The following is a 27,161-nucleotide window of genomic DNA, read 5'->3' as shown; positions in this document are numbered from 1 at the left end:
CTCCGTACCTTAGGTCACCATGTACAGTCTCTGTACTTAAGGCCATCATGTACGGTCTCCGTACTAAAGATATGTATGTTGCAAAGTCGGGTGTCCATTGTGATAACATCGCCTAGGCCCTTTAACTGTCCATGCTGTAACGTTCGTTATTGTTCCATATCTATCAGCTCATCAAATTTTATTGAAATTATGGAAATGTCCGTCGTTAATTGGAAATCAGAGTCGGGACATACTCTTCGATCTTCACCCTTAACGTAACCAGCACCAAGCTATTTGACAATCGTGATATAGATTCCACGCCGGAACCCAACCTACAAAATAGCAGTTGATTTCTTACAACACATTGTGCAGAAAGATGCAGGTTGGTTTAATTATCAGGAAGTTTTATGGTCGCCGTCATTACCTCACTGGGAAATATTCTTTTCCATGTACAATTCGAAGTTGGATGTGATCAATGCGCGTTACTGTAGTACCAGGGATGTCTGGTGGTTTCGTTGACCATGGTTTTCGTGAGCTTGCCTGGTCCGAGGGGGACTTGAAGAAAGTTTGACGTAGTTTGTGAAAATAAATCTTAAAATATCTTCGGGTACACGGTTTAGATATCTTAAAACAATCGAATGACCTCTTCCTATCAACTGAAACACACAGAATCGTGATATTTGGCTTACTGGTTCCTAATATGTAGTCTGATAACGTGAAAACAAATAGCATGACGTGTCACAGTTGATTCGATATTCTAAAAGATGCAGGTAGATGAAAATAAAGGGGAAGTTTTACGGTCATCATTGCTATCTCATCCGGAAATATTCTCTTTTTTCCCCTCAAGATCGCGTCTTTGATGCCTGTCAGCCTGATGGTTCCGTTGTTTACCTTGTACTCAGTTGGAAATATGACACCACTTACTTGGATTGGGCAAGGTTTAACATGGCGGGTGTCGCCGATGAAGCAAATGACACTTACTCTTCTGGAACACATGGTCTTATCATTTTTGTACTTTTTCAAATGTCTCGGTGTATTCTTTTGTCCTGTGCATCCCACCAAGTTATAATATAATAAGCGTGATTATTTCAGTGTCCATAATGCGAACTTTCCATCTCTGGATAGCAACATCCTGCATCCTAGACCTTTGATGTTTTTATGTTGCAGTTGATTCGATTATATTCAAGGACCTGTTCCTATTATCATGATTTTCGTCAACTGACGGAGATGCAGGTTGATGAAAATTATGGAATATTTTACGGTCATCATAGTGATCTCATTGAGAAATATTCTATTTCTTTGAACGATACGAAGTTTGACGTGTTCGATGCTCCTTAATTTGCCTGTTTGTTTCGTTGTTGTTTACCTTGTTCCCATTTGAGAACGTGCCATTTCTTAGTAGGATTGACCAATACTGACATGGCGGGTGTCGGCGATGAAACAAAATTTGCTTGTTCTTCCCTTTTACAACACAAGGTTTTATTCTCATTGTATGTTCAATGGGTTCCAGTTGATCATCATGCCTAATACATTAATTACTACTACACAAGAATTAGCAAAACAGTTTGAAATTAGTTTTTGGTGGTAACTTTTTATTACCTTCGTTGGCACAAACAGTGGATTAAACCTCCAGAGAAACCAACATAATTTCTCGTCCGTAATAAACCTTCTTCGTTATCTTTGGTTAGGTTAAGGATGTGACCTTCCTACACTACAGTTGTCGCTACTTTCACATCATCTCTTATCAGCCTATCGTTTTAAGATATGATCGTGGAAAAATGTTCTTCGGAGCTATCTCTGGTAAGGCTGTGGACTTGAAGAGGAATTTCCAATTCATACGGGATTTTTGACACAAGTATTAGAATTTTAAATTTATTGACCCCCAGACGAAGTTAAATAATGTAAGATACTTGTGTTAGTATCAACATTCTAATACAATGATAATTAAAAAAAAAAAAACAAGAGTTATTGGTATGTATTCGAGATATCCATTGCGATTGTGTCAAATATCACCTACACGTATCCTATCAGTAAAAAATATCTAGCGCTGGTTAGCACGTGAGGTTTGTTTCTGCACGTGAGGGCAAAACTCATACAGAGTGTAGAGATTTGTGTCTGTGCCTGATGAAAGAGAAAAGAAAAGAAAAGTATTAAGGAAACCTAACCGTTAAATGAAGGCAAGCTATATAAACGAGATAAACCATTACTTAAGATGACTTAATAAGTAGCCAATCATGCAGAACAGTTAACATGCTTGTAATGGTAGTAAAATAAAAAGGAAACATTTAAAAAATCAAGTTATTCACATGCTTGTTTTGACCTGAATGACAAACAGGAAACAATGAAGTACTCCCCGGTGTTTAAAGTACAGATCATTACACGTATGTGTGTATGCGTGTAGTATTTGGTAGACTGAAGGATTTACATGTGATCTGTGAATAATTTGCTGATGTCTAATTTTAGACAATTGTTGTAAATGGCCGATGGTTTTATTGACGTATCATCACACATCCGGGTATACCGTTAACTGCTTCCATGGATCCTAACTGTTCTGAGATCAGGTATGATGTGCCTGTATGAGAGAGATGTCATTACTGTTTTATTTGTGATACGTAGTATTAGTATTGTAAATACTCTAGTGTTCACACAGCTACATAAGGAAAGACTAGGGTGAAGGTATTTTACAGTGCACGTTCATCAGGTGTAGGGGCTGTTAGGGGTTAGAAATGTTAGGGTGGACTGTATGGGAGTAAGGTTGTGAGGGAGGGCTGAAAGGGGTTAGGGTTGTTAGTCATCAGCTGGTGTAGGGGCTGTAAGGGGTTAGAAATGTTAGGGTGGACTGTATGGGAGTAAGGTTGTGAGGGAGGGCTGAAAGGGGTTAGGGTTGTTAGTCATCAGCTGGTGTAGGGGCTGTAAGGGGTTAGAGATGTTAGGGTGGTTTGTATGGGAGTAAGGTTGTGAGAGAGGGCTGAAAGGGGTTAGGGTTGTTAGTCATCAGCTGGTGTAGGGGCTGTAAGGGGTTAGAGATGTTAGGGTGGTTTGTATGGGAGTAAGGTTGTGAGAGAGGGCTGAAAGGGGTTAGGGTTGTTAGTCATCAGCTGGTGTAGGGGCTGTAAGGGGTTAGAGATGTTAGGGTGGTTTGTATGGGAGTAAGGTTGTGAGAGAGGGCTGAAAGGGGTTAGGGTTGTTAGTCATCAGCTGGTGTAGGGGCTGTAAGGGGTTAGAGATGTTAAGGAGGGATGTAAGGGTTAGGGTTGTTAAGAACTGTTACGGTCTGGTAGGGTCTGTAAGGGGATAGAATTGTTACGGTCTGGTAGGGCCTGTAAGGGGATAGAACTGTTACGGTCTGGTAGGGCCTGTAAGGGGATAGAACTGTTACGGTCTGGTAGGGCCTGTAAGGGGATAGAATTGTTACGGTCTGGTAGGGTCTGTAAGGGGATAGAATTGTTACGGTCTGGTAGGGTCTGTAAGGGGATAGAATTGTTACGGTCTGGTAGGGCCTGTAAGGGGGTAGAATTGTCAAGATCAATAGAATGGGGGTACTTAGTTAGGAATATAGTATGAACACTGTAATACTAGGCAGTGGACTTGTATTGTACATTGTTCCATTACATTTTCAATTTGTTCATGATTTGTTAAATTCATTGTTTATTGTACATTATTTATCAATATCGTCTTCGTTTTTTTCATTTATATTCCAACATCATGTCCACGTAATCCAATTTTGTTCGTCTATAAATATGAGAGTAGTGTCTTGAATCAAGGCCAAAATCTTGTATGGTCGTCTGCCGCATCCAATCGGTCGGCAAATATGTACACGTGGTATACCACGGGGTCCATATACCCCATCTTGGTCATTTTATCGGTCCCCTGTACGTAGACTACACAGGAATGGTGTGCTCTCAGCCACATGTACCCACCACCAGCAAATGGTAGTGATGAAAAGAAAACATCTGGAAGTGACCTACACACATATGTAATGGAGAGATTTGATATGCATGACTGACAACTTGGGTAAGCCGCCTACGTCAAATTAACCTTGACTACTATTTAGTGACGTACGGGTTGTTTGGGTGTCTTTATATACCACAGCACCAGTTAACAGTCACGAGATTACGGTGTGATAACGGTGGTTTATTTGAGTTTTAAAATTTATTGAACCAAACTTTGTTGTACGGATTTGAACTCCAGCGTAGCTTATATAAATAAGACATAAACGCGGCTCATAAATTATACTACCGACGAAACGAATTCCGATCTTGTGATCCGTTTCTGAGTTTTGTTTGAGGCGTGGTCTTCTTGTAGTAACTGCACTGTTGCCACCTCACTGAACAACATACGGGAGGCTAGTCGCATGCTATACAAAGCAAAAAGGGTGATGTGCATGTCTTGTCCATAGACACAACCATGACATCACTGACCAGGTCCTTTCCTTAGCTTTGCAAGAAACACAAGCCGCCATGACCGGGTAGGTGCGTCGAGATTTTCCGATCGGTATTAATTGTTACATAACATTACAAACTGAATCAGCATGGATTTTGATTATCCTTAAAGTGAATACGGTGCGTTTATTTGTCCTGTTTGCAATCACTAAGATAAAAAAGAAGCTATGATTATCTAAATGAAGTTCTATTCGTGGTTTAGGTGAACCCTTAAATATGACAATTACAGCGATGTGAAATATCTGTAGATTCAATTAGATGAAATTGCCAACTTTACCTCTTTATGACGATTATTAATTGTTTTCCTGTTATCAACACGTGAATGATTTTTATGATTACATGTATATGAATTATGACAAGCCATGTGGAGAGAGCGTTGAGTTATCATTGATATGGTAAACAAACATGACAAACCATTTGTCCTTGAATATTAAGAGCGGAGCTCTTTGGACGTGAGGTTCAATAACTTACATTCGATATAAAATCTTCCGGAAGTGAAAGGCATTGTGTTCTTTACCTTTATCTAACTTTAGTGTTAATCCAAAGCACTGTGACATAAAGATGATTTCACAAATAAGATTGGAATGAAGCAAAACTGCTCAAGCTCCGCTCGCTATAAAGAGACTCCGCATGACTGGCTTTCATTATGCTGAGCAAAGTCATCGTCAAAAATTAGTAGTTGTAATAAACTATTCGACAAAAAATAATATCAAATTGCTTTCCTGCCTATAATATTCATTGCATATGACGGATTGAAAGTAATACAGGAGTTAAGATTTAGTGAGAGCGTCAGGGACTTGACATAATTGCATCCTTTCCCATATGTGTTGTCTTTGTTCTTTGATAGCCAGGTAACCGGAAGCAGTATTCTATGGAGAAATAATCTGGATTAGTATTGGTTTATGTAGATCTGATATAAATATCTGAAACTGAAGTTTTAGCGTACATTTTGTAATAAGAAAATAAGGTAAGTAACAACCCAAGATGCAAACTGTATACCTTGTCCCATTCTGGATGGAAAAGCACATTGTTAGTTTCTCCTAAGTTATCCAGATATATTTTTGTTTATAATACGAATCAGGAAAGAGCGAAGCTTACATGTCATATGACATTCTCGGTTAAAAGTATCAAGAGATATGTGTGTATGTGCATATTGTGAAGTCATGATATCGGTTGGCGTTATAAGTGGGGTACTTGCAGGTATGAAGGGATTTCATTTCATACCTGTTCAATTCTAGTAAAACCATATCTAGGTTTAGAAATAATGCAAAGTAAGTCAAATAAATTTAGGTTCACGAAAATGCTATCAAATTTTTTTTATTAACAATATCTACAGGTAAAGTGCAGAGCATCTATGCGCCATGCCTTTCACTTCCGAATGCTCGGTACCTATCGCTTCCGAATGCTCGATGCCAATCACTTCCGAATGCTCCATGCCTTTCACTTCCGAATGCTCGATGCCTATCGCTTCCGAATGCTCCATGCCTTTCACTTCCGAATGCTCGATGCCTTTCACTTCCGGACGAATTTTTCTCGGATGGATCAGTTCTTGGGATCTGTCTTTTTGGATGTGAAAGACACGTTGTCTTAAACATGTTATCAATATAGAGCTTCCCGCCGGATAAGAAATGTCTATATCACTTTGTAACTCTGTAGCGAAGAATTTCGAGTCAACCAGCTGTTTTCATACATTTCATAGTCTTCTATGGAAATAGTATTAAGAAACAATTTTCAAATTGACTGAACTTTTGTGACAAATAATTGCTGTTCACTTTTGATGCTTGTAAAACAAAATGCATGTTTAAGCTATATCAAAACAACTGAAATATCGTCCTATATCATTTACCATTTTCTGCTCGAAATATGGGAGCCATCTTTACATTGATGACATTAAAAGAACGAGTAATTTTCAGACGTAACCTTTGTGATAGTTTCTTTTATTTATTAGTGTTATTTTGGTCGACAAAATGGTTCTGGTCACGGCGGTCAGTTCTATGTCCACACTAAGTAAGCTGCATCATAGAGGCACAGGTGGATGATAGAAGCTTTAGTAAGAAGAGGGGACTTCACGACTTCATGGATCAGTGAACAAACACGAAAGCTAACGCCCGAGAAGTCACCACGGAGTCTAGTTTTTTATCCAGCGGTATTAAACGTCCCTGGCAAACGCTACTCTCTATTCAGAGCGGAGTTCTTTTAAGACTAGTATGTGTGAATTAAACACAGATACTTGACATAATTATCTCCCTTTCCGCGTGCGTTTCCTTTATTTTCTTTTGTCGGAAAACCTGAAGCAGTACTCAATGGAGAAATGACCTCGAAATCGAACCGCGACGAATTTAAATAGTTTTAGTATAAATGAATATAACTGATTACATGAATTTTAAGTTTTCAATTACTTTGTAATAAGGAAAAGAATTAGGTAATAAACCAAGATGCCTACCTGTTAATCTTGTCCTGTTATCGCGTGAATGAGAAATGGAAATTGTAATTTGCTCCTTTCGTATCGAGATATCTGCATATGTATTGCAAAGCATGCTGCGTTCAAACACGCATTATTCTGTAAATTAATGAAAAATACATTCCTTTATCGCTGAACCGTTTCTCGACGTTATGGAATAAAAATGTGAAACCGGTCGCATTACAGCGGTGGTACATTCATATAAGGGAGACAATTCTAACAGGAAAAAACACCTAGATATCGTGTGCTTTCTTTGTGCCTTTTTTTCATAGTCCTTTCAGTATTTTTACCTACACAAGTTATCAAATGCTCAGCCATTTTAAGGGCTTTGTCTTTTCACACATTGCATGTTTTCATGTCTGATAAATTTCATCCTGCCCTATGTTTTTAAGGATCCCTGAAAATATAAAGTCGGTACTCAGTCATGTTTGTTTTGCATAATAAACCTGTAATCAAATGCCAGTTTTCTGAAAATGATATTGTCACCAAACAATTAATTTTTTACCTGCCTGACCACGTGGGTTTTCCCCGGGTTCTCCGGTTTCCTCCCACAATAAGACCCCTCGCGCGCTTACATCCGGGCCAACAAGAGTGATTAGTATAAGTTGATATAACTTGTTTCGCAATTATTGTAAAATAAATAGAGTTTTATATATACAATCTCTATGTTTCACTGTAATTCAATCACGTCAGGTTTGTCTTGGTATCTAATATATCGAGGCTGCCACATCACCTGAGTCACGTTCATCATCTTTATATGCCACAAGGACTTGTATGTATTGATCCGTCACCGGTGTACCCGACTTCTACGTTAATATAGCTATGCACGGCGAGACTTAACGACAGGTAGACATGTATAGCTAGCCAGGATATTGTTGTCATAACTATATTGACGAAACGGTCCAGTGGGCGCAAAAAAGATTGACTTAAACCGATGAATCGCTTGGAAGATTTCAATGTTGATAGCCGTTGTCGGTCGACAGATGTTTGAAGTGTCATCTAATTTTTAAGTGATGACTTTTCCAGGTAGTTTATGAGTATATATCAGTGTTCAATTAGGAGATACATATTTTCAATATTTCAGAAGCAGTAATCAACAGACGTAGATAACACGGATTCATGGGGTAAACGACATGACGAATGGACACTACAAACATTGACCTTGAGGAACGACCCAGTCATAGACTGGAAATAAGAGATAAAGGACCACTGACCAGCTTCCGGGAAGGGTAAGTATACAAGGAGCTCGGCTATTTATAATTCTGTCACTCAAATATATGATCACATGAGCTTGTAATTACAACACACTCCATTTCCTTATTGCTGAACCCGACAGTAGACGAGGAAAAATATCCCTGTTGTATCTCACTGCATGTCGTTATAGATGACTACGGAAGCCCCTGACTGACCAGGTGTTATTTCACCGACGCCTTCTGTTAAGGGGACATCGGAGAACCCAAGATTAGGGCCTGCTGTTTTCCACTACTTGATAGGAGGATGCGACGAAAAGCGTGTCTCCTGTAGAATCGGTAGTTTTCTGCCATCTTTTCTACTAAGAGATCATTGAAGAGAGATCTGCTGTCCCAATACAATACTTAATACTTTCTTTTCTTCGCTTTCAACTCGTTGTGTCCCCATTGACCTCCGCCCTCCTTTGACCGTATCTGTTTGCGAAGGTGTTACTTCTCGTTAAACATAAAAAAAACTCTTTTGTCATCTAATAGGTGATCGATCACTTGATTATTTGGTCAGTTCGTGCATTGTCCTGTGGATGTTACATATCTGTCCATTTTGTCTTTACCACTGTTGCCTATTTCTGTTCATTAATTTCTTTTTTAACATACGTTTTGTGTGTTTATGTTTCTGATAATGGATAATTCAAGTATAATGGATAGTGAGAAGACATCACGCCTCTCATTGAGTTCATTCCACCAAACATTTGCGTAAACAGTTGATTTTAGACAGTAACTGTTAAGCATGCCCGGGGATGGTATACCTACATATACCTATTTCTTGACCAGTCGTTCATCCTGTTGAATGCCTATGCGAATTTCAACCAAATTTGGTTTGAAACATCATTGGTGAGGATAATGGTTTCTTGAATAAATTAAGTCGATTCGACCTTTCGGAACATGGGAGCGGAGCCCTAAAAAAGGCCGTTAGGAACAAAATTACTTTAAAGGCTTCCCCTCTTGAACGCCTCAGCAGATTTCAATCGTCATTTCATTATCAATTTCAACATTATGCTGTGTTTGGAATCGGTAATGCAAACACGTTCTGTTCTTTATTGGTTTAAAGTATTGTTAGTTTGTTGACCCGATAGCAAAATAAGCTTACACATTTTATTTTTTTATCATTCTAGGCCATATATTTGCCACAACACCTTGATTGCTCACGCGGAATTTCTGAAGGCAGCCAATGATGTCAAAGAACCACGTGTATTCCGGGTGCTTCCGGTTGGTGGCGCCAGCAGCAATATCGGTGACGTGTTTGCTCTTGTCACGTGGTACTTCCTTTGCGTCTATTCTTGCTGTGTCATTCCGGTGAGTCACAGATTTGAGATTAAATGTTTGTTTGGTACGATACATATATTTACAAATAAAGTATTGCTTATATATAGATATATTTAAATAATATGCAAAAGAAATTTAGATCTGCAGGCGTTTGTTACATACAGAAATCAAGTCAGTGAAACGTGTTCTTGTTTGATTTGAAACAAAGTTATTTAAAGAACAAGAATATTAAAAATATTATTAAATCGTCTGAAGTCACACCTTTGAGACCTGATCGGCCTGACTAAGAATTTGTCGTAAGCGACAAGAATAGAAGGCATCATGATCGCTTTTAGCAAAACCATCCCATATCTTTATTGGAATTCCTAGAAATTCTTTTAGCAAATTATTTATTTCAATTTTCTAGTATTTTTATCATTTCCTCACAGATAGCCTGTTACTGTGAGAACACAGTTATCAACATCACAAATGCCGCCATTTTGTGTGTTCTGCTTATGTATCACATCATCGCCATTTACACTATCACCAAGAACAAGAAGAAGCTGAGACGGATGCTGTTTTTAGCAGAGGTAAAACAACTAGTCTAGAGTACAGTGATTCGTCCATAGATTACAAGTCGTATATGTAAAACTTCAGGTTGAGTCGTACATCATGACCTTAAATAATTTTTTACGCTGATAGATTTGACTGGAAACATGAAGATTGCACTTTTGATACTGGTGCCATAAAACATCTCTGATTATGACTTTAAGTCAGGGTAGAGATTGTGCGGTTTTAACTCTTCGTTATGTTTGTGTTCTGTTCCTTGTTCTTTTTCTCTCCTAATGAATCTTTGTCCGCGTTGTTTTTCATTTTACTTTGTCTGTGTTCTAATGATCACTTTCTTTCATATTTTTGCAATGTTTTTTTAATGTCGCTTTTCATTAGTTTTATTTCTGTCATGTTCTCTGTGATGTCTTTGTTCTGTTTTATTTCTGTCATGTTCTCTGTGATGTCTTTGTTCTGTTTTATTTCTGTCATGTTCTCTGTGATGTCTTTGTTCTGTTTTATTTCTGTCATGTTCTCTGTGATGTCTTTGTTCTGTTTTATTTCTGTCATGTTCTCTGTGATGTCTTTGTTCTGTTTTATTTCTGCTGTAATCTCTGTGTTGTCTTTGCTCTGTTTTATTTCCGATGTATTCTCTGTGTTGTCTTTGCTCTGTTTTATTTCTGCTGTAATCTCTGTGTTGTCTTTGCTCTGTTTTATTTCTGCTGTAATCTCTGTATTGTCTTTGCTCTGTTTTTATTTCTACTGTATTCTCTGATTTCTTTGTTCTGTTTTATTTCTGCTGCAATCTCTATGTTGTCATGGTTCTGTTTTATCTGCTGTAATCTCTGTATTGTCTTTGCTCTGTTTTATTTCTGCTGTAATCTCTGTGATGTCTTTGTTCTGTTTTATTTCTGCTGTAATCTCTGTGTTGTCTTTGCTCTGTTTTATTTCTGCTGTAATCTCTGTGATGTCTTTGCTCTGTTTTATTTCTGCTGTAATCTCTGTGATGTCTTTGCTCTGTTTTATTTCTGCTGTAATCTCTGTGATGTCTTTGTTCTGTTTTATTTCTGCTGTAATCTCTGTGTTGTCATTGCTCTGTTTTATCTCTGCCGTGTTCTCTCTGTCATTCCTTTTGTTTTACGGCTTCTATGCTCTATGTCTTTCTATCTGTTCATGTCTCTGTCAGTATGAAATTCCTACCAAAAACAGAATCTCTGATCACGTCTGATCTTACTGAAAGTATACCTGAGCATTGAAGTGGCTTGAAATAAGTATATGAAAAAATAATTTAATTCAATGTTCTATTGTCCAACAGACAACTGCAGACAGGTATCAGGGTTTCCAGAATTACTTCTTTGACGTTAGATCCAACAGTACAGACCAACTTACATTTTTAAATTTGAAGCACAGGAGAAAACTTCAACAGGAAATCGCTGTACGTCAAGGTCAGTATATATCGATTGAATGTAGATCTTAATATTAGGTGTCAATGTAACAAAATAGTGCTGTCGAATTCCTTGACCAGCTGACACTCCGGTCACTATTTCTGATTTCCTTGACCGGCCGACACTCCGGCCAAAATTTCCGATTTCCTTGACCAGTTGACACTTCGACCAAAATTTCCGATTTCCTTGACCAGCTGACACTCCGTTCAGTTTTTCCTATTTCCTTGACCAGATGACACTCCGTTCAGTTTTTCCTATTTCCTTGACCAGATGACACTCCGTTCAGTATTTCCGATTTCATTAACCAGCTGACACTCCGGTCAAAAATTTCCGATTTCCTGGATCAGCTGAAACTGCGTCCAGTATTTCAGCATTTGTTGCGCTTAGAGTAAAATGCTCTCCTCCTCCTCCTCCTCCTCCTCCTCCTTCTAAAATACTTGTATTAATGAACAATATAGGAATAAAGTATTTGTTAAAGTATTTCATATCTTTTTGACTTATATATATACGAATTTCTTCACAAGCGATCATTGCCCCTTTCCTGATGGTATTGTTCCTTCACATTGTAGTCACACTATTGTAGGCAGCTTATACGGACGTCGCGCTTGTAGGAATTTTGAAGGGTGAGATACAGATCTGGGGTGAATGGTGTTTGGTCCTCATTTCTCTTTTATTTTCTCTTTTATTGTACCAGTATGAAACCCAGTTGTGCCTGTATGAGGTCAAATTGAATCTGCCATTCAATACAGGGGTTCTATTTATTCAAAACTAGACTTACATCACAACTGAAGGAATTCCTCTAAGGGGACATTTTCCTCGCAGAACGTCAGTAACTGACCCCAAGACGTCCTCACTTTCCTCGTATGCCTCGCGAGGTCAGAATACATGTTTGGCATACTTTGTATAAATATTTATACTTGCTTTGCATAATTTCTAGATGGCTTACCAACAACAATGAGTGTATTTATACGACTGCAAGATGTTTGGTTACAAATTTTACATAACTGTAATTTAAATGTGCAAATAGTAAAAAAAAAAAAAAAAACCGTCAGTTTAATCACGTGCTCTTGATAAAATTGTGTTCTTATTGCGTCGTCAATGACGCTAAACAGGCGCACCTATTGCTGTTTTGAGAAAATATGTAGTTTTTAAATGTAAATATTTATTTTCTGGGCGTACATTGGAGTGAGTTACATTTGAGTAACTACATAGCTTGCTTAAATGGTGATAAAATCAGACACCTAACATATTGAATTAATCTGTTACTATGTACAGGAAAAGGAATGGTGGTGATGTTGTGTACAAAATCTTACTGGAGGAGTCGCATTGTCTATCCTGTCATATGCCTGGCTATCCTCAGCGTTTTTAGTCTCGTTGGTGTCATCGTCCAGCTGGAAACCATGAAGCGTATATGATTATTTCTTAAAATCTTGCCGAACAAATAAGTTTCGACGCAGCTCAAAAATAATGTACATTTAACCTCTTGCCGGTAGTGTAGCACATTGTAGATTTTCTCACAAAGGTGTCCCTTAATGCATTATACAGGATTAATTTGATGTGAAAGTCGGGTACACGTGTTCAATTACCTATATTGTTTTATTAGTGCATGGATAATTTTGATTTAATAGGAACATTTTTAATGTGATTATAAAATGACCATGCGTCTAAAAGTACGATGTTATAGTTTGTCTCGGTAAAATGTACATGGAATATTGTATGTTATAGTTTGTCTCGGTAAAATGTACATGGAATATTGTATGTTATATTTTGATTCTGCACAAAAAATTGAATGTTATAGTTTGTCTCGACACAAAAAAATATTGTATGTTATAGTTTGTCTCGGCACAAAAAATATTGTATGTTATAGTTTGTCTCGGCACAAAAAATATTGTATGTTATAGTTTGTCTCGGCACAAGAAATATTGTATGTTATAGTTTGTCTCGGAAACATTTGTATGGGAGAAATGCGTTTAATGAAATGGTGCTATATCTATTTGTATTATTTGTCTCTCTATGTTTAATAATTGCCTATTTTGCTGAACAAAGTAAAGAAACACTAGTTAACATTGTTGATTTTCATGAAATATCACAAAGGAACCATGGATTTTCTAATTAATGGTCCGGAGTCTTTGGTACGCACTGAAATATTCACATTTTTTGGAGAAATTCATAAGAATAGAATTTTAGTAATTAATTGATAATTGAGATCAAATAAACACGTGACTATCACGTTTCTACGGCGAATTGAAACAGACAAATCCCAAAGAAGTGGTTCCAAAGTCAGAAGACTTGCTTTTACCTGATTTACAGGGAACAGAATACATGAAGATTCAGAAAATGTGCTCTTTGTTATTTTCTAATCTACAATGTATATCAATTGTACTATGTGTATACGTTTTTATGATTACTAAAACTTGTCTGTTTAAAATTTAGGAATTCGCACGTTAGTTGACATCGGTTTTCGAACTCCCAGTGTAGACACTACTTGCAGGTATTAGAACATACAGTATGTATTTAGTGGTAGGATAACAGAAGGTTCAACTATGACAGAAACAAGAAAATCACAGTACTTTCAATACATCGTGTAAAGGTGTTAAGTTCACTTACCTTTGTGTACCTAAATACGTACACTTCCGGTCACGTGAACGTCTCTCTCAGGCTGACCGCTGACGCTGCAATATGTTCTTTAGATAATTTACATTTGTTGGGAATTTCTTTGAAATGTACACGTTAATTAATTTTAAAATTACAATACGTAACTCCCGAGTAACGGTTTAGTGAATAAGTGTGAACCAACGTGCCGCATGTTGTAATTGTTATGTAAATATTGACGAAGTAGAAGAAAAGTAACCAGGCCCCACTTGTATAAAATATCTCAATTTCAGATTTCCTCAAGCCCAGATTTTCCTCAGCTAATATCTCCTTAAAAATATCTTGTATGAAAATTCCTCAAGGAATTTAGGGACATCCTAGCCCGAGGACTTCCTCCTGTTCATTGAGAAAATTTGATACATGCCGTTTTTGAGGAGATGTCAGCAGAGGAAAATCTCGACTTGAGGAAATCTCAAGTTGAGATGATTTATATAAGTGGGTCCTGATGGTAGAGAATGGATAAACAGAGTATATATATATATATATATCAGTAACATGTTCATGTGTTGTTAAAATAAAAGAAGTTGATCGTTGTGATAGCGACTCTGAGTTATATTTCATCCTTGTGATTATAATATTTTATTTTATATTAACATGAGAAGAATCAGTGTAGTTTTTTTTTTAGATTTACGAGACATATTGCTGTACAATTTTTTTCTTGTTATCAAATGTTGACGCTGTGGCATTTATGGTCTTCATAAGTGACATCTTGATTGACGCCAAACTTTGTCATTTATATCTAACATAAATGCCACAAGAATACAATTCCATGCCTATATTTACATTGCCTGTGCATGTCGCCGCCTTATGCTGATTATAATCCGTCCGTCTAGAGGTGGCGGACCCATGGCCTTGTAATGGTAATGTTAGGGGATTACTGAGTACCTTTGTAAAATAAATGGTGGACTCACCCGGTAGACAATATGTCCTCTTGATTGGTCCTTCGTTGCTTCGCATTTGAAGTTGTACAGTTCGTACAGAAAGTTATAATCTTTGCAGACAAGATTTTGAATGTTTTAGCTAAACACACAATGAAGTCCCTGTCACGTAAATCTTGTGTGTATGTATATCAAAAGAATCTAAGAATACAGACTTGGATTTATTCCACACTGAAAGCGAATTAGAAAAAGATTCTCTCATTTCATCCACTCTCCAGCATCCATGGAATCCATAAGTATCTTGATATCCAGATTCCAATTAGTGACAGAGGTTTCCCCGATATTTCAGACCCTTCACAGAAAACATTTTTGATCAATAGTTTACCCACGTTCTGTTGCTGCGTTTGGTAAGTTAGCACGCAATCGGTTTGGAGTAACTAAAGGCTATGTCAGGGCTTTCTCTGTATTATAAATAATTTCGACTGATTTCTAGTGTAAATTGTCACCGATGTTAAGAGGATCAATTTTCTTACTTTCAATTTCAACAATCTATTAGATTGGACAGCCTATGCCTATATAAGTCTTCTCCAAAATTCCAGTGGTATATTATAGCCATTTACAATAATGGTTATTACAAAACAGGTTCAAGGGGAAACAACTCCCGTAAAAAGATAGAATTAGAAATTGTTAGCATTAAAGAAATACTTCCATTACAAGCGGTTTGTAGTCCGTAATGTAATAAAAGGTAATCTCCTCAAGGAGAGCACAACTTCTATAGAGGCTGGGTATTTTCATAACTTTCATATATTGCTGTTTTCAATTTCAACAAACATTATGTATATATATTATATCCATTGGATTGGACAGCTGGATGGAAGTCTTCTCCAAAATTCCAGTGCATGTTTACAATAATGGATATTACAAAACATGTTCAAAGGGAAACAACTCATGTAAAAATACAAAATTAGGGCTGTACCTGATTTGCCCACTTTTTAAAATCACATGGGCAGAAGAATGTTCTGATAAGGATTATAGTCTATTTCTTATTTATTTACCTGTGAATACCTGTGTTTTTACCTGTATTTTACCTATGGTCACCTATGCCATCTAGTCTATTAAATGATAGCTATTTTATTGAGTTTTTAAAAATTTTTCTTTATGTTGATATATATGTCACTGAAAACAAATTAAAGACTTTTTTTTCTTAAATGTATAAATTTCAATTACTAGAGGAGGTTAAAATTCACTAGAATATTACATTATATCAGAATTAAAGTTTTACATTTTTGATAAATTTGTCTGACTTCAATATATATTAAGGACCCCATATTAAATAAATTGATAATGATGATGAAATATTTTAGGATATTAATCATTATGTATAATTAAACAAAATATCCATTGATATTAATAGTATTCATTTTTTGGTATTAACAGTATTAATTTTTTATTATACCTCCAAGCCATCGACCTCAAATACAAACAATTATAAGATGATCTCAGAAGTGGTGATGATAGTGCTGTTACCAGATAGTGAACACTGTTCCATGCACACACAGAATCATTATGATAATGCAAGCTGATGATGAGCAGGTATCCCAAGCCACAATGATTATCTAAATGTGGGGGAAATCAGACTTCATCATTATCATTATTGACGGCCACATGTATCCTCTTGTTTACACACCCCTACCCGGTAAGACCCAGCAGCTGTATACCCGTTTCCTGATGCTACTGAAGACAACCATGATTGACTTCAACCTCCCTATGCGTCCTACATCTGCCTTTGTTGACTTCGAGACAGCAGCTCGCAACGCCCTACGCCAAGTGTTCCCAGGAGTGACCATCAAAGGATGTTTTTCCACTTTACCCAGTGTATTTGGAGGAAAGCCCAGCCAACCGGACTTCAGCAACTTTTCAGAGAACCACGTCATCAAAAGACTAGTTCGCCTGGCTGCCGTGCTGCCTTTGGTACCACTGGAAAGAGTTGAGGATGTTTGGTTCAACGCGCTGGAGGAACTGGAAGATGTTGACTTACCCGTGGACACTACGCCCTTTACAGATTATGGCGTTACACAGTGGATTGAGGGAGACCGCCGTATCTGGAACCACTTCACCACAGAGGGACCTCGCACCACCAACCATCTAGAAGCCTGGCATGGGAAGCCCCCAACATATACACCATCATCAAAGTGTTCCAGGACATTCAAGCCGCCGACGAAATCAACAGGATACAGCGTGATGCAGGAGGAGCAACAAGACCACGTGCGAAGAGATATCGAAGCATCGACAACAGACTGGCCCAACTTAAGGAGCGATTCCAGACTCAGAGGATCAACATCATGGAGTACGCCGACGCAGCATCACATCTTCTACACCTGGGATGAATTGCTGGACTGATGATAATGTGCAATGTGCTGGACTGTCAAACATCCTTTAGAATACTATGTTTTATTATATTTTTATGTATGTAATGTGTATAAGAAATGATAAACTTTCTGCTTTGCATGTTTAATGAAAAGTACTTAGTGAAGACTACAGGTAGAATCTCTGGTAATATCTCACACAGGAAAAAACACAGGTAAATGAACTCAGGTGAAATCTATAGTCAATCTGAAACTGGCTATAATTGGTTTTCTATTGTCTTCAACACCTTTCTTTGTTAAAAAAAGTGGGCAAATCGGGAACACCCCAAAATTAGAAACTAGCAGCATTCAAGAAATAATCCCATTACAAGACGGAATGAGTTGTCTTGGGCGAGTGTGTCTGTAAATTCTAAAAAGATAATTGTTCAAAAGACACACAAGTGAATAGATCTTTAAATACAAATTAAGATTTCGATTCAGTAGAGTCAAACACTGTATCATACAGCTGTTTCGACATTCTAGGAGGGGTGTTCTAGCCAAACAATTTAATAAGTTTTGAAAAGAATGTCAAGTATACGTGTTTATTCTGAAGCGTGCCACTATTCGACTGAATAACATACACTAGAGCCAAACAACACGTTTAACTGCATCACTTAGCTTTTTCGTCCTTCTAGGAAGGTGTTCTAGTCCAATATTTAAATAAATTTGGTAGTTTCCATGGGAAACCTGAACCTAAATAAGAACACTGTCTATTTGGTCACGTGTTTATTGGTGAAGTGGAACAATGACCAAAGTTATCGGAAAAGATAGAAAAAAACGTTGTATGAACCACAGAACAAATGCAATTATAGAACCGTGCCACTATTAGACTGAAATAAAACATGGCTGTTACATCCTTGCACAAGACGACGTTTTGTGTTACCCTTGTCATCACAGGCAAGGCAGTTGCAGTCTTGGTGTGCAAGACGCTTTACTCTCATTGAGCGAAAAGCATGCGACACATGAATCAATGATATTCCATACGCCAAGTCAGATTGACCCTTGTTTTTCACAGGATGATAATCCCTCCAAAAATGTACTAATTATAATTGGATAAGCTTTAAAAATGGAATACATATTCCTTGTTTGGAATCATTTTAATAATGTCCTGTGTTTTATTTGATTTAACTCGACAGTCTGTAAAAGACATCAAAACTAATATCTCTATTTTTGTCTCTTTTAGCATAAAGATTGACACCGTTAACAAAATCGACTTTTAAAAGCCAGAAGACAAATATGCGATTTGTAGGATGTTAACTTGACCTACAACAATCTTTGAACAAGTATGTGGACATTCCAGACAACGTGTGGGCCTTTCTTTGGAAAAACCAACACGCTATCCTATGTGTTTGAATGAAAAATTAAATAGAGTACACATTCAGGTTTTTCATAAATAGGGCACTAATATTACGCGGTAAACAAAGGTACACTACTGACAGGATAAGGCACCATTAGTCCAAGAGCGGTCTTTTAAAACTACTCAATATTTCGAACAGGATCATGAAAAGGTGAGAGATGTTCGTTGGTGAGACAACGCCTAGAAACAGAAAAAGTCAAGAAGACGGAAAACCTGTACCCAACCAATCAAGGCTTTCCATTGTATATCACACTTTGATTGTGAAAATCTCCAGAATTAATTTGCTTTCTATTTGGGTATAATCTTTCTCATTTCTCATTGAAACTGATGGATATCATAAATAATGTCCAGTCGATTTCAGGAAAAAATACTTACATAGTTATAATACTTAGTAGATGACCTGTTCTTTAAATATAAGTAGGACTACCTAAAGGTATGTACTGATCAGTCTTGCAAACACATTATATTCTAAAGTAAACACGGGGGTAATCAGTTATTCTTAGGACAGTAACTACATATTAAAACAAAAATAACTTAATTATATGTGTCACATGTCCCCTCTTATCACTATAATTGATCAAAAGTAGGTCTAAAACTTCAACATGACACAATTAATGTATAATGTCCTTCTATGATGCCCAATTAAGGGTAAGCTGTAGGTAAAACTTTGGATATTAAAAGTGTGTTTGGATGGTTATATATAGATATAACGTTAAGCTTATGTACCTAGCAACAAATCGCACTCGATTTGGAGTTAGACGCTAATTTTAATATGACACAATCAATTAACAAATACCAGTTAATTGTCACCTTTATGTTTAAGTCTAAATTGAAAACATCTGTTAGGATATTTTGTTTATTTATAGCCATAAGTAAGTTTGTAAAGTGAATCTAGACAATTTTGAATTTTTAACACAAATGTTGATGTTGCCGGGGCTACCGCCGGAAAAGTAACGCCTTTGTCTCGTCGGACGCAAGACAAAAATCAGAAGAAATGTATTAAAATCGATAACATGCTAATGATATGCAAAAATAAAACGCATACACTATATCATCATAATATTAAGCATACCTAAAAATGACAGAACGTTTATAAAATAGCAATACCCTCAGCATGAATGCATGAATAAAGTTTTGATAACAATATCGCAACTACATATAAATCAATATAACCCCCAATTCGCGCAAAACGTTAACAACACAAGTAATATTAGCCAATATCGAGCAGTTTCTCCCCCCACATCTCTCTTGCTCTATCTGTATATAATATATATATATATATAGATATATCAATAAATAAGATTCATAAATAATATTCAACCGTTTAGGACTACACGAACATTTTACTTTCATTATCATGATGCAGACAGCATGTGTTTCATGAATATTAGAAATCTATACTGATAACGTAACAATGGCGAGTCTAACAGATGCATCACTATTAATTATATAAACAATAACAATTCAATACATATCTCATGACAGTTTACCGGTATATCTGTATATCTCTTTCCTGTTTTCAAACCATTACATTCACACGTATTTCTTCACAGATTCCACCATATCGACGATTTTGTCTATTTCAGATTGCAGTTCATGCAAACGCGTGTTTATGGTAACACAAAATATACTCTTGGAACTATCATTTTCAATGATACTTAAATGACATTCCCAAGCTTTTTGTAAATCAAACGGATCCTTGTAAAAATGAGATGCTATGAGTGTTTTAAATGATTCCGAAGCAGTTATTGTTTTTCTAGAATCAACATAACTGTTAAATGTCGCTTCTATTCCAAGTTTTGCTGCTAAAATCCCCAAATACACATCCTCAAATTTCAATATCTTGGTAAACTGTGCTGCTATGGTAAAGGATTTCACTGTAGACATTGACATGATAACAAACCCTCCGAATATATAATCAGGATAGTTTTGAAAGGGGTATTCATTTGTTGTAACATACCACTTTTGGAAAGTTCCTTTTGCATCCCGTACTGGGGAAGTGGCAGTCATCAAATGACCGTTGAAGAGTTTTATTGTTTTTCGTACCGGAAGTTTGTCAAGAAAACCAAGCAGTAAATCGGGTGCAACGTAGATGTCATCATCTAGGGACACTACGTACATAGCACGTGCACAATTAGTTACTGCCCACCGCATTCCATGTATAGTTTTCAGGGTCAGATTGTAGTAGGTATCAGAATAACTTACAAGGAGAATGTCATTGCTTTTGGCAGATTCTTCTTGGAGATTTACTAACGATTTGCTATATTCTGGTATCCCGAAGGAGAAAACAGTCCTAGTCCAGGGGAATCGTTTTCTGTCGGCCCATGTTTTACGAATTATTGCCCTCCTCATGCTGTGGTCTGGACTACTTTTCACTACAAATAGCACCTTTATTGTATCGTTTCCACTACATGTTTGGTCTGGATGAATGATGTAGCGGTGATCAAAAACATTTATTGGTTTCTCATCGGCATATCCCTTTGTTTGATACTGACGCACGATATCAGATAGATTCCCATTTAGTGGATACTCATCTGGCGTAAACGGTTTTTCGTTGATCTTCATTTCATTAATATGTCTAAGTTGATGAATGTCATGATCTTGTTGTAAAAGCTGACGACCCGTGTCATCCTCCTTCCGAGCGACGCCCCCTTGTTGTAAAAGCTGACGACCCGTGTCATCCTCCTTCCGAGCGACGCCTTCTTGTTGTAAAATCTGACGACCCGTGTCATCCTCCTTCTGAGCGACGCCCCCTTGTTGTAAAAGCTGATGACCCGTGTCATCCTTCTTCTGAGCGACGCCTTCTTGTTGTAAAAGCTGATGACCCGTGTCATCCTCCTTCTGAGCGACGCCCCCTTGTTGTAAAAGCTGATGACCCGTGTCATCCTCCTTCTGAGCGACGCCCCCTTGTTGTAAAATCTGATGACCCGTGTCATCCTTCTTCTGAGCGACGCCCCCTTGTTGTAAAAGCTGATGACCCGTGTCAATATCCTTAACAATTATATCGTTTTGTCGAACGAATCGATGTGCGTCTGGGCCTTGCTGAACTTGATCTTTTTGTTGAATAATCTCATTCTCCGGGCCACCCTGCTTCCGTGTGATGTCTCCTTGTTGAACAATTTGATGACCCATGTTATTAGCTATCTTATCAGTCTTGTCATGACCTTGCTGAGCAATGTCTTCTTGCTGATCGAAATGATGATCTATTTCACGAGTTTCACTTTCATTACGTGTTGTATTCCTTATATAACCCTGTGCCTCTGAAAAACCATTTTGCTGCAGAGTGAATCGTATCTGAGTTTCGGTATTGCCCTCCGATTTATTTTTCCTTGAGAAGAAATAATCTTTCGTTTCTTTGTAGGAACGAAGTATTTTCTCCTCTTGCCAGTCATGGACAGGACTCTTCTTGGTGATGACGTAAGATTTATCGGCGGCACCATTGATGTTATCTCTAATGTGTAGAAAGAGGAAGAGGATTACAACAGTCAGTACTGAGACTGAGACAATTCTGACGTAATGTCGCCTGAGTACCATAAATGATCTTATACCACGTTTATGTCGCAGCATGTTCACCTCTGCATTACCCCTATCTCGTACGACTGGCGATTTAAACTGTAAAGTGCTGAGCAAGTTTCATGAATGTAAATATACATCAACTGTTTCTAGTGTCTTTTACTAATCGTGACGGAAACTCTATTTAAGGTATGTTAGCTGACACTGGATATTTGCATATTAAGATAGACAATATCATCAAAAAAGTTTTTACTATCATATACTAAATCGTGACTTTGATAACAATGGGATATGTTTTATGTAGAATACAAAAGAGGTCACATTATAGTCCTATTGCTATATATCAAACACGTTCGTTTTCATATCCCCAGCATTTATTCATATCGGTATATACAGCGAAAGTTATCAAATTCCATTATTCAAACAACTTCGAGTGTCTTCTTTGTGGACAGAATGTATTATTTAAATAAGAGCCCAGTTTACATGACCCTTAGTCACACCGCTATGTAAGAAATTTAAAATACTGTCAAATCCTGTGCAGGGGGTGGGGGTTTTATCCATTCACAATGGATATGAATGGAAATTGTTTAGAGTAGTTAAATAAGGTAGCAGAGAAAAGCAATAGTTTGATGACAGAAAAAGATGACGCCCTGACGCATTGATAAGCAACAGCAATTATAATATCAGATTCGGAAAATTAATAACCTCTCACTGATTGCATTGAAAAATTTGAAACGTCAAAGGTTTGAAATGGTTAGAAAGAAAACGGTTTCACTTCTAATTACGATCTATTTTTGGTATACAAATAAATTTTCTTGCACGTTTTCATTGGAAACATCGAAGGTTTGAAATGGTTAGATAGAAAACGGCTTCACTTTTAATTGCAATCTAATTTGGGTATATAAATTAATTTTCTTGCAAGTTTTCATGTGAAATATCAAAGGTTTGAAATGGTTAGATAGAAAATGGCTTCACTTCTAATTGCAATCTACTTTGGGTATACAAATAAATTTTCTTACACGTTTTCAATTATGAGAAAGCGTTTCCAAGAAAGGAGTCAAAATCTGGGTCTGTGTTCTAGATCTGATGTCTCAAACACGCCTAGCAATTGTTTTCAATAGCTCAGCGTCTTTGCATTTCAACAATTGGACGGAAGCAATTTTCATTGTTTAAGTAAAAATCATTTTAATTATTTGATAATCTGAAGGCTCTTTATTATTGCAAAGCTTCCCAACAGAACATCACACACGTAAACTATCCCATATACACATATTTTGACTGATTTATAGAAAGATAATACACACCTTTATGATTTGACAGTTTTTATGAATCGTTCATTGTTACTGTACTTTATGACTAAACAGAGTGATATCACTTCATTGTCGTCGAGCGGAATTTTAAATGAATGGCAGAATATTAATGTAGATAGTTAGCTGTATGAAGCGGTGACTTATCTGTAGTGATTATAATGATAACATTCTCGAACATCTTAAACAGAAGGCCGATAGGATATTTTGTCTACCATAGAGTATACATGAATGAAAATATGTCGAAAAATTTTCAAATTACCTACAAAATTGATTTTTAACTACACAGCAGAAATAAAATGTTCGATGTGTGTTAAAGCCTGGACATATTTTATGTTTTAAAAACAGATTGACGAATTTCCAGTCTGATTATAGTCCGATCTTAATGGACGAATTTCTTTACGATATTAGTAGTTTATTTTCAGTCATAATTATTTTCCAGTGTTTGCCGTAATGACGTTTTAGCTATGCCTAAATCATCTTTTTGATTTGACGAGGGACTTGATTTGAAGGGAGACCGGAATTGACGAGGAACTTTTAGGAAGGAGGATTTGATTTCCGACGTTCGTCCTTATGTGTTTGGTATTCCTGAATTTGCTTTAATTTTACTGAAAGTGATTCTCTGATTGACAGCTTCTCCTATAGGAATCTTCGTTAGTGCCATTTCAGATTCTCAAAGACTCTATAATATTACAATAACTAATTAAACCTGATACAAGCGGTGTACAAAGGACCGTAAATGTCTGGCAGGTAAAATCGAAGCGTAGATGGGGGTTGGAAGAGAAATTTGACTTCTTCTTCAATTCTGCGGCATCACCATTTCCAGTGAGTCAACAGGAAAGCAAAAACTTGCTTCATCAGCAAGGTTAAAGTGATTGTCGACTCTATCAATATCACGATGTTTGAATAGTTGTAGTGGATATTAAACCACTTCACATTTAACTACTTCTCTGTGTTGCCATTGTGGAATAAATAATCCGAAATTACATGTCATTATCAGAAGTATTCGATATAAAAAAAGATCGTGGCATGTTATATCCCATAGATATCATGACACCGGGGAACCAAATCTATACGTTATCAACTTACATGTTACAGAAATGATAATTTTTCTTACATATGATTTGTGTTTCATTCATATTTTTAAGCAACTGACACACGAGCCACGTGTCTGGTCAGGCATTACTGTTCATCACTTATGGAACCGTGATTCTACATATGATTAAAAAATGTAACTGACACATCATACAATCAATTTGGATACTCATTCTACTTTAATGAATAACAATAGCCACATAAAGCGTTAAATATTAACGCCAAGTTCCAATGCATAATAATACCTAATCCCATCATTTACTTTAAACAGCTTAAACACAGAACAATCAATTAAATGAATCTGTCAATTAATGAAAACTGTCGTTTATTGTACAGTAAACCCTCAAATAATCATCCTGATCGACAGAGTGATTATGAGGGAAGATGTATTTAAGTCAGGGATATAACGTTTTATATCCATATATCAATTACGTGCTGGCATCATCCTTTGTCACATGAAGTCTAATCAGACGATAAACAGAGACAAGGAAGATAAGAAAGAGAACACTGTTACTAACAAGCACCTATGACCGAGATTTAACGGTTTCAAGCCATCCAACTATGCTATTAATTTCATATTGTATTTTGCGTAGACGATCACCGATAAAATCACAGAAAATGGCTTTGTCATCGTCATCGTCAACTGTACTTAAATGGCAATCCCATGCTCTTTGTAATTCTTTTGGATCGCTGTAAAAATGGGAGGCAATGAGTGTTTTAAATGATTCCGAAGAGGTGAATGTTTTCATAGAGTTAACATACCCATTATTAGTGGCTTCTATTCCAAGTTTAGCTGCTAAAATCCCCAAATACACATCCTCAAATTTCAATAACTTGGTATACTGTGCTGCTATGGTAAATGATTTCACTGTAGACATTGACATAATAACAAATCCTCCGAATATATAATTCGGATAGTTCTGAAAGGGGTATTCAGACTTCTCCAAAAACCATTTAGAATGATCGCTACGAATGGGCTTTGTATTGACCAAAAGATGACCAGAGAAGAGAGCATTTATTTTGCGTACATTTGGTCTATAGAGAAAATTAAGCAGCAAATCGGTTGCAACATACATGTCGTCGTCTACGGATAACACATATGGGACACGTTCACAGTTAGTCACTGCCCATTTTAATCCAGTAATTGTCTTCAGGGTAAGGTTGTAATAGTTATCAAGATAATGCACTTGGAGTATATCTTTATATGTAACTGATTCGTCCTGTAAATCTAATAATGTTGTCCCACTTCCTGGAATTCCAATTGAGAAAACAGTCCTTATCGCTGGAAATCGTTTCCTGTTAGCCCAAGTTTCACGAATTTTTATTCGCCTGTCATTGTGTTTCGGGCTACTCTTTACTATGAACAGCAATTTTATTTTATCCGATTGGTCACATGTATGAGTGGGGTTGATGTTATATTTATAATTGAAAGAGTTGATAGGTTGTTGAGCAGCGTAGCCTCTCATTTCATATTGTCTTACGATGTCACTCATGTTTACATACATGGGATAGCCATCAGGTGTAAATTTTGCTCCTACTTTGCTTTGATAATTTAAATCATTTTGTTCGCCCTTTTTGAGATTTTCTTGTTCACCCTTTTTGATATTTTCTTGTTCTTCGTGTTTGACATTTTCTTCCTCGTCCTTTTTGACATTTCTTTGCTCGTCCTTTTTGAGATTTTCTTGTTCGTCCTTTTTGAGATTTTCTTGTTCGTCATTTTTGATGTTTTCCTGTTCACTCTTTTTGAGATTTTCTTGTTCACTTTTTTTGATATTTTCTTGTTCTTCGTGTTTGACATTTCCTTCCTCGTCCTTTTTGAGATTTCCTTCCTCGTCCTTTTTGACATTTCCTTGCTCGTCTTTTTTGAGATTTTCTTGTTCGTCATTTTTGATGTTTTCCTGTTCGCCCTTTTTGAGATTTTCTTGTTCTTCTTGATTGCTCTTTACTTGCTTGTCATTTTTGAGATTCTCTTCTTCGTCCTGAATGACGTATTCTTGTTCATCCTTTTTTATATTTTCTTGTTCGTCCTTTTTGATGTTTTCTTGTTCATCCTTTTTGAGATTTCCTTGTTCGTCCTGATTGATATTTTCTTGTTCGTCCTTTTGTAGATTTTCCAGCTGTTCACCTCGATAGAGATTCTCGTTAGCGGTATCTCCTTGATGATCAATATCTCTGTCTTGACGAGGAAAATGTTCGTATCTTGCATCCTCCTTCTGTTTTTTAGCGCGATCACGATTGTTGATTTCTTTATTTCCCTGATTAGCAGTTTTAAGATTAGGTGACATGTTGTACTGTTTCTCCAAAGTATCTTTCGAATCCATCCGTCGTTTTTTCCTAACTGAAAACCTTGACGGATTATTTCTTTTTAAATTATTTGTTTCAAATTGTTGTACATGTCTCCTTTGAAAATTAACTCCCGACGTTTGGTCCATCTTGTTGTCATTCGTTGTAGAAAGGTAGACCATGATAAACATTCCAATCAGCACTAACACAGAACAAACTTTCCACATGTGTTTCCAGAGCAACATTAAAGTTCTTAATTTATGTTTGGGTCTTCCCATGTCTGAAGATTTGCTTTTCGAAAAT

At 36.8% G+C, this 27,161-nt stretch overlaps 4 protein-coding genes across 4 annotated transcripts; 1 reads left to right on the top strand and 3 right to left on the bottom strand.

The window, feature by feature from the left end:
- The first annotated feature begins 2,425 nt into the window (after nucleotides 1–2,425).
- On the top strand, nucleotides 2,426–14,482 carry LOC132545604 (uncharacterized). The gene is made up of 6 exons (XM_060209299.1): nucleotides 2,426–2,540; nucleotides 7,967–8,111; nucleotides 9,245–9,425; nucleotides 9,824–9,964; nucleotides 11,239–11,368; nucleotides 12,644–14,482. The coding sequence occupies exons 2-6, from the start codon at nucleotides 8,023–8,025 to the stop codon at nucleotides 12,781–12,783; spliced, it is 681 nt and encodes a 226-aa protein (XP_060065282.1). The 5' UTR covers nucleotides 2,426–2,540; nucleotides 7,967–8,022; the 3' UTR covers nucleotides 12,784–14,482.
- A 5,711-nt stretch (nucleotides 14,483–20,193) lies between these two features.
- On the bottom strand, nucleotides 20,194–22,227 carry LOC132545541 (uncharacterized). Its single transcript, XM_060209225.1, has one exon. The coding sequence runs from the start codon at nucleotides 22,225–22,227 to the stop codon at nucleotides 20,194–20,196; it is 2,034 nt and encodes a 677-aa protein (XP_060065208.1).
- Nucleotides 22,228–25,099: 2,872 nt separating this feature from the next.
- Nucleotides 25,100–26,101, bottom strand: LOC132545636 (beta-1,3-galactosyltransferase 1-like). The gene has a single exon (XM_060209334.1). It carries the CDS (start codon nucleotides 26,078–26,080, stop codon nucleotides 25,100–25,102), a length of 981 nt encoding a protein of 326 aa, XP_060065317.1. The 5' UTR covers nucleotides 26,081–26,101.
- Nucleotides 26,102–26,109: 8 nt separating this feature from the next.
- Nucleotides 26,110–26,896, bottom strand: LOC132545539 (ring-infected erythrocyte surface antigen-like). The gene is made up of 2 exons (XM_060209224.1): nucleotides 26,170–26,896; nucleotides 26,110–26,117 (listed from the first exon to the last, which is right to left on the bottom strand). Exons 1-2 carry the CDS (start codon nucleotides 26,894–26,896, stop codon nucleotides 26,110–26,112), a joined length of 735 nt encoding a protein of 244 aa, XP_060065207.1.
- Nucleotides 26,897–27,161: the final 265 nt, after the last annotated feature.

Source organism: Ylistrum balloti, unplaced genomic scaffold, assembly GCF_031769215.1.
Source record: "Ylistrum balloti isolate Yb309-2 unplaced genomic scaffold, AGI_CSIRO_Ybal_v1 Utg369850, whole genome shotgun sequence".
Taxonomy (NCBI): domain Eukaryota; kingdom Metazoa; phylum Mollusca; class Bivalvia; order Pectinida; family Pectinidae; genus Ylistrum; species Ylistrum balloti.
Note: the sequence above shows the minus strand (reverse complement) of the source record. Positions and strands in the feature narration are given on the sequence as shown.

Bases quoted from the DNA above. Each gene is read 5' to 3' on its own strand.
- LOC132545636 (XM_060209334.1), bottom strand. From the start codon at position 26,080: ATGTATGTAAACATGAGTGACATCGTAAGACAATATGAAATGAGAGGC.
- LOC132545539 (XM_060209224.1), bottom strand. From the start codon at position 26,896: ATGGATTCGAAAGATACTTTGGAGAAACAGTACAACATGTCACCTAAT.
- LOC132545541 (XM_060209225.1), bottom strand. From the start codon at position 22,227: ATGCTGCGACATAAACGTGGTATAAGATCATTTATGGTACTCAGGCGA.
- LOC132545604 (XM_060209299.1), top strand. From the start codon at position 8,023: ATGGACACTACAAACATTGACCTTGAGGAACGACCCAGTCATAGACTG. The intron at 9,965-11,238 runs GTAAAACAACTA...ATTGTCCAACAG, and splicing joins GGATGCTGTTTTTAGCAGAG to ACAACTGCAGACAGGTATCA. The intron at 11,369-12,643 runs GTCAGTATATAT...TACTATGTACAG, and splicing joins GGAAATCGCTGTACGTCAAG to GAAAAGGAATGGTGGTGATG.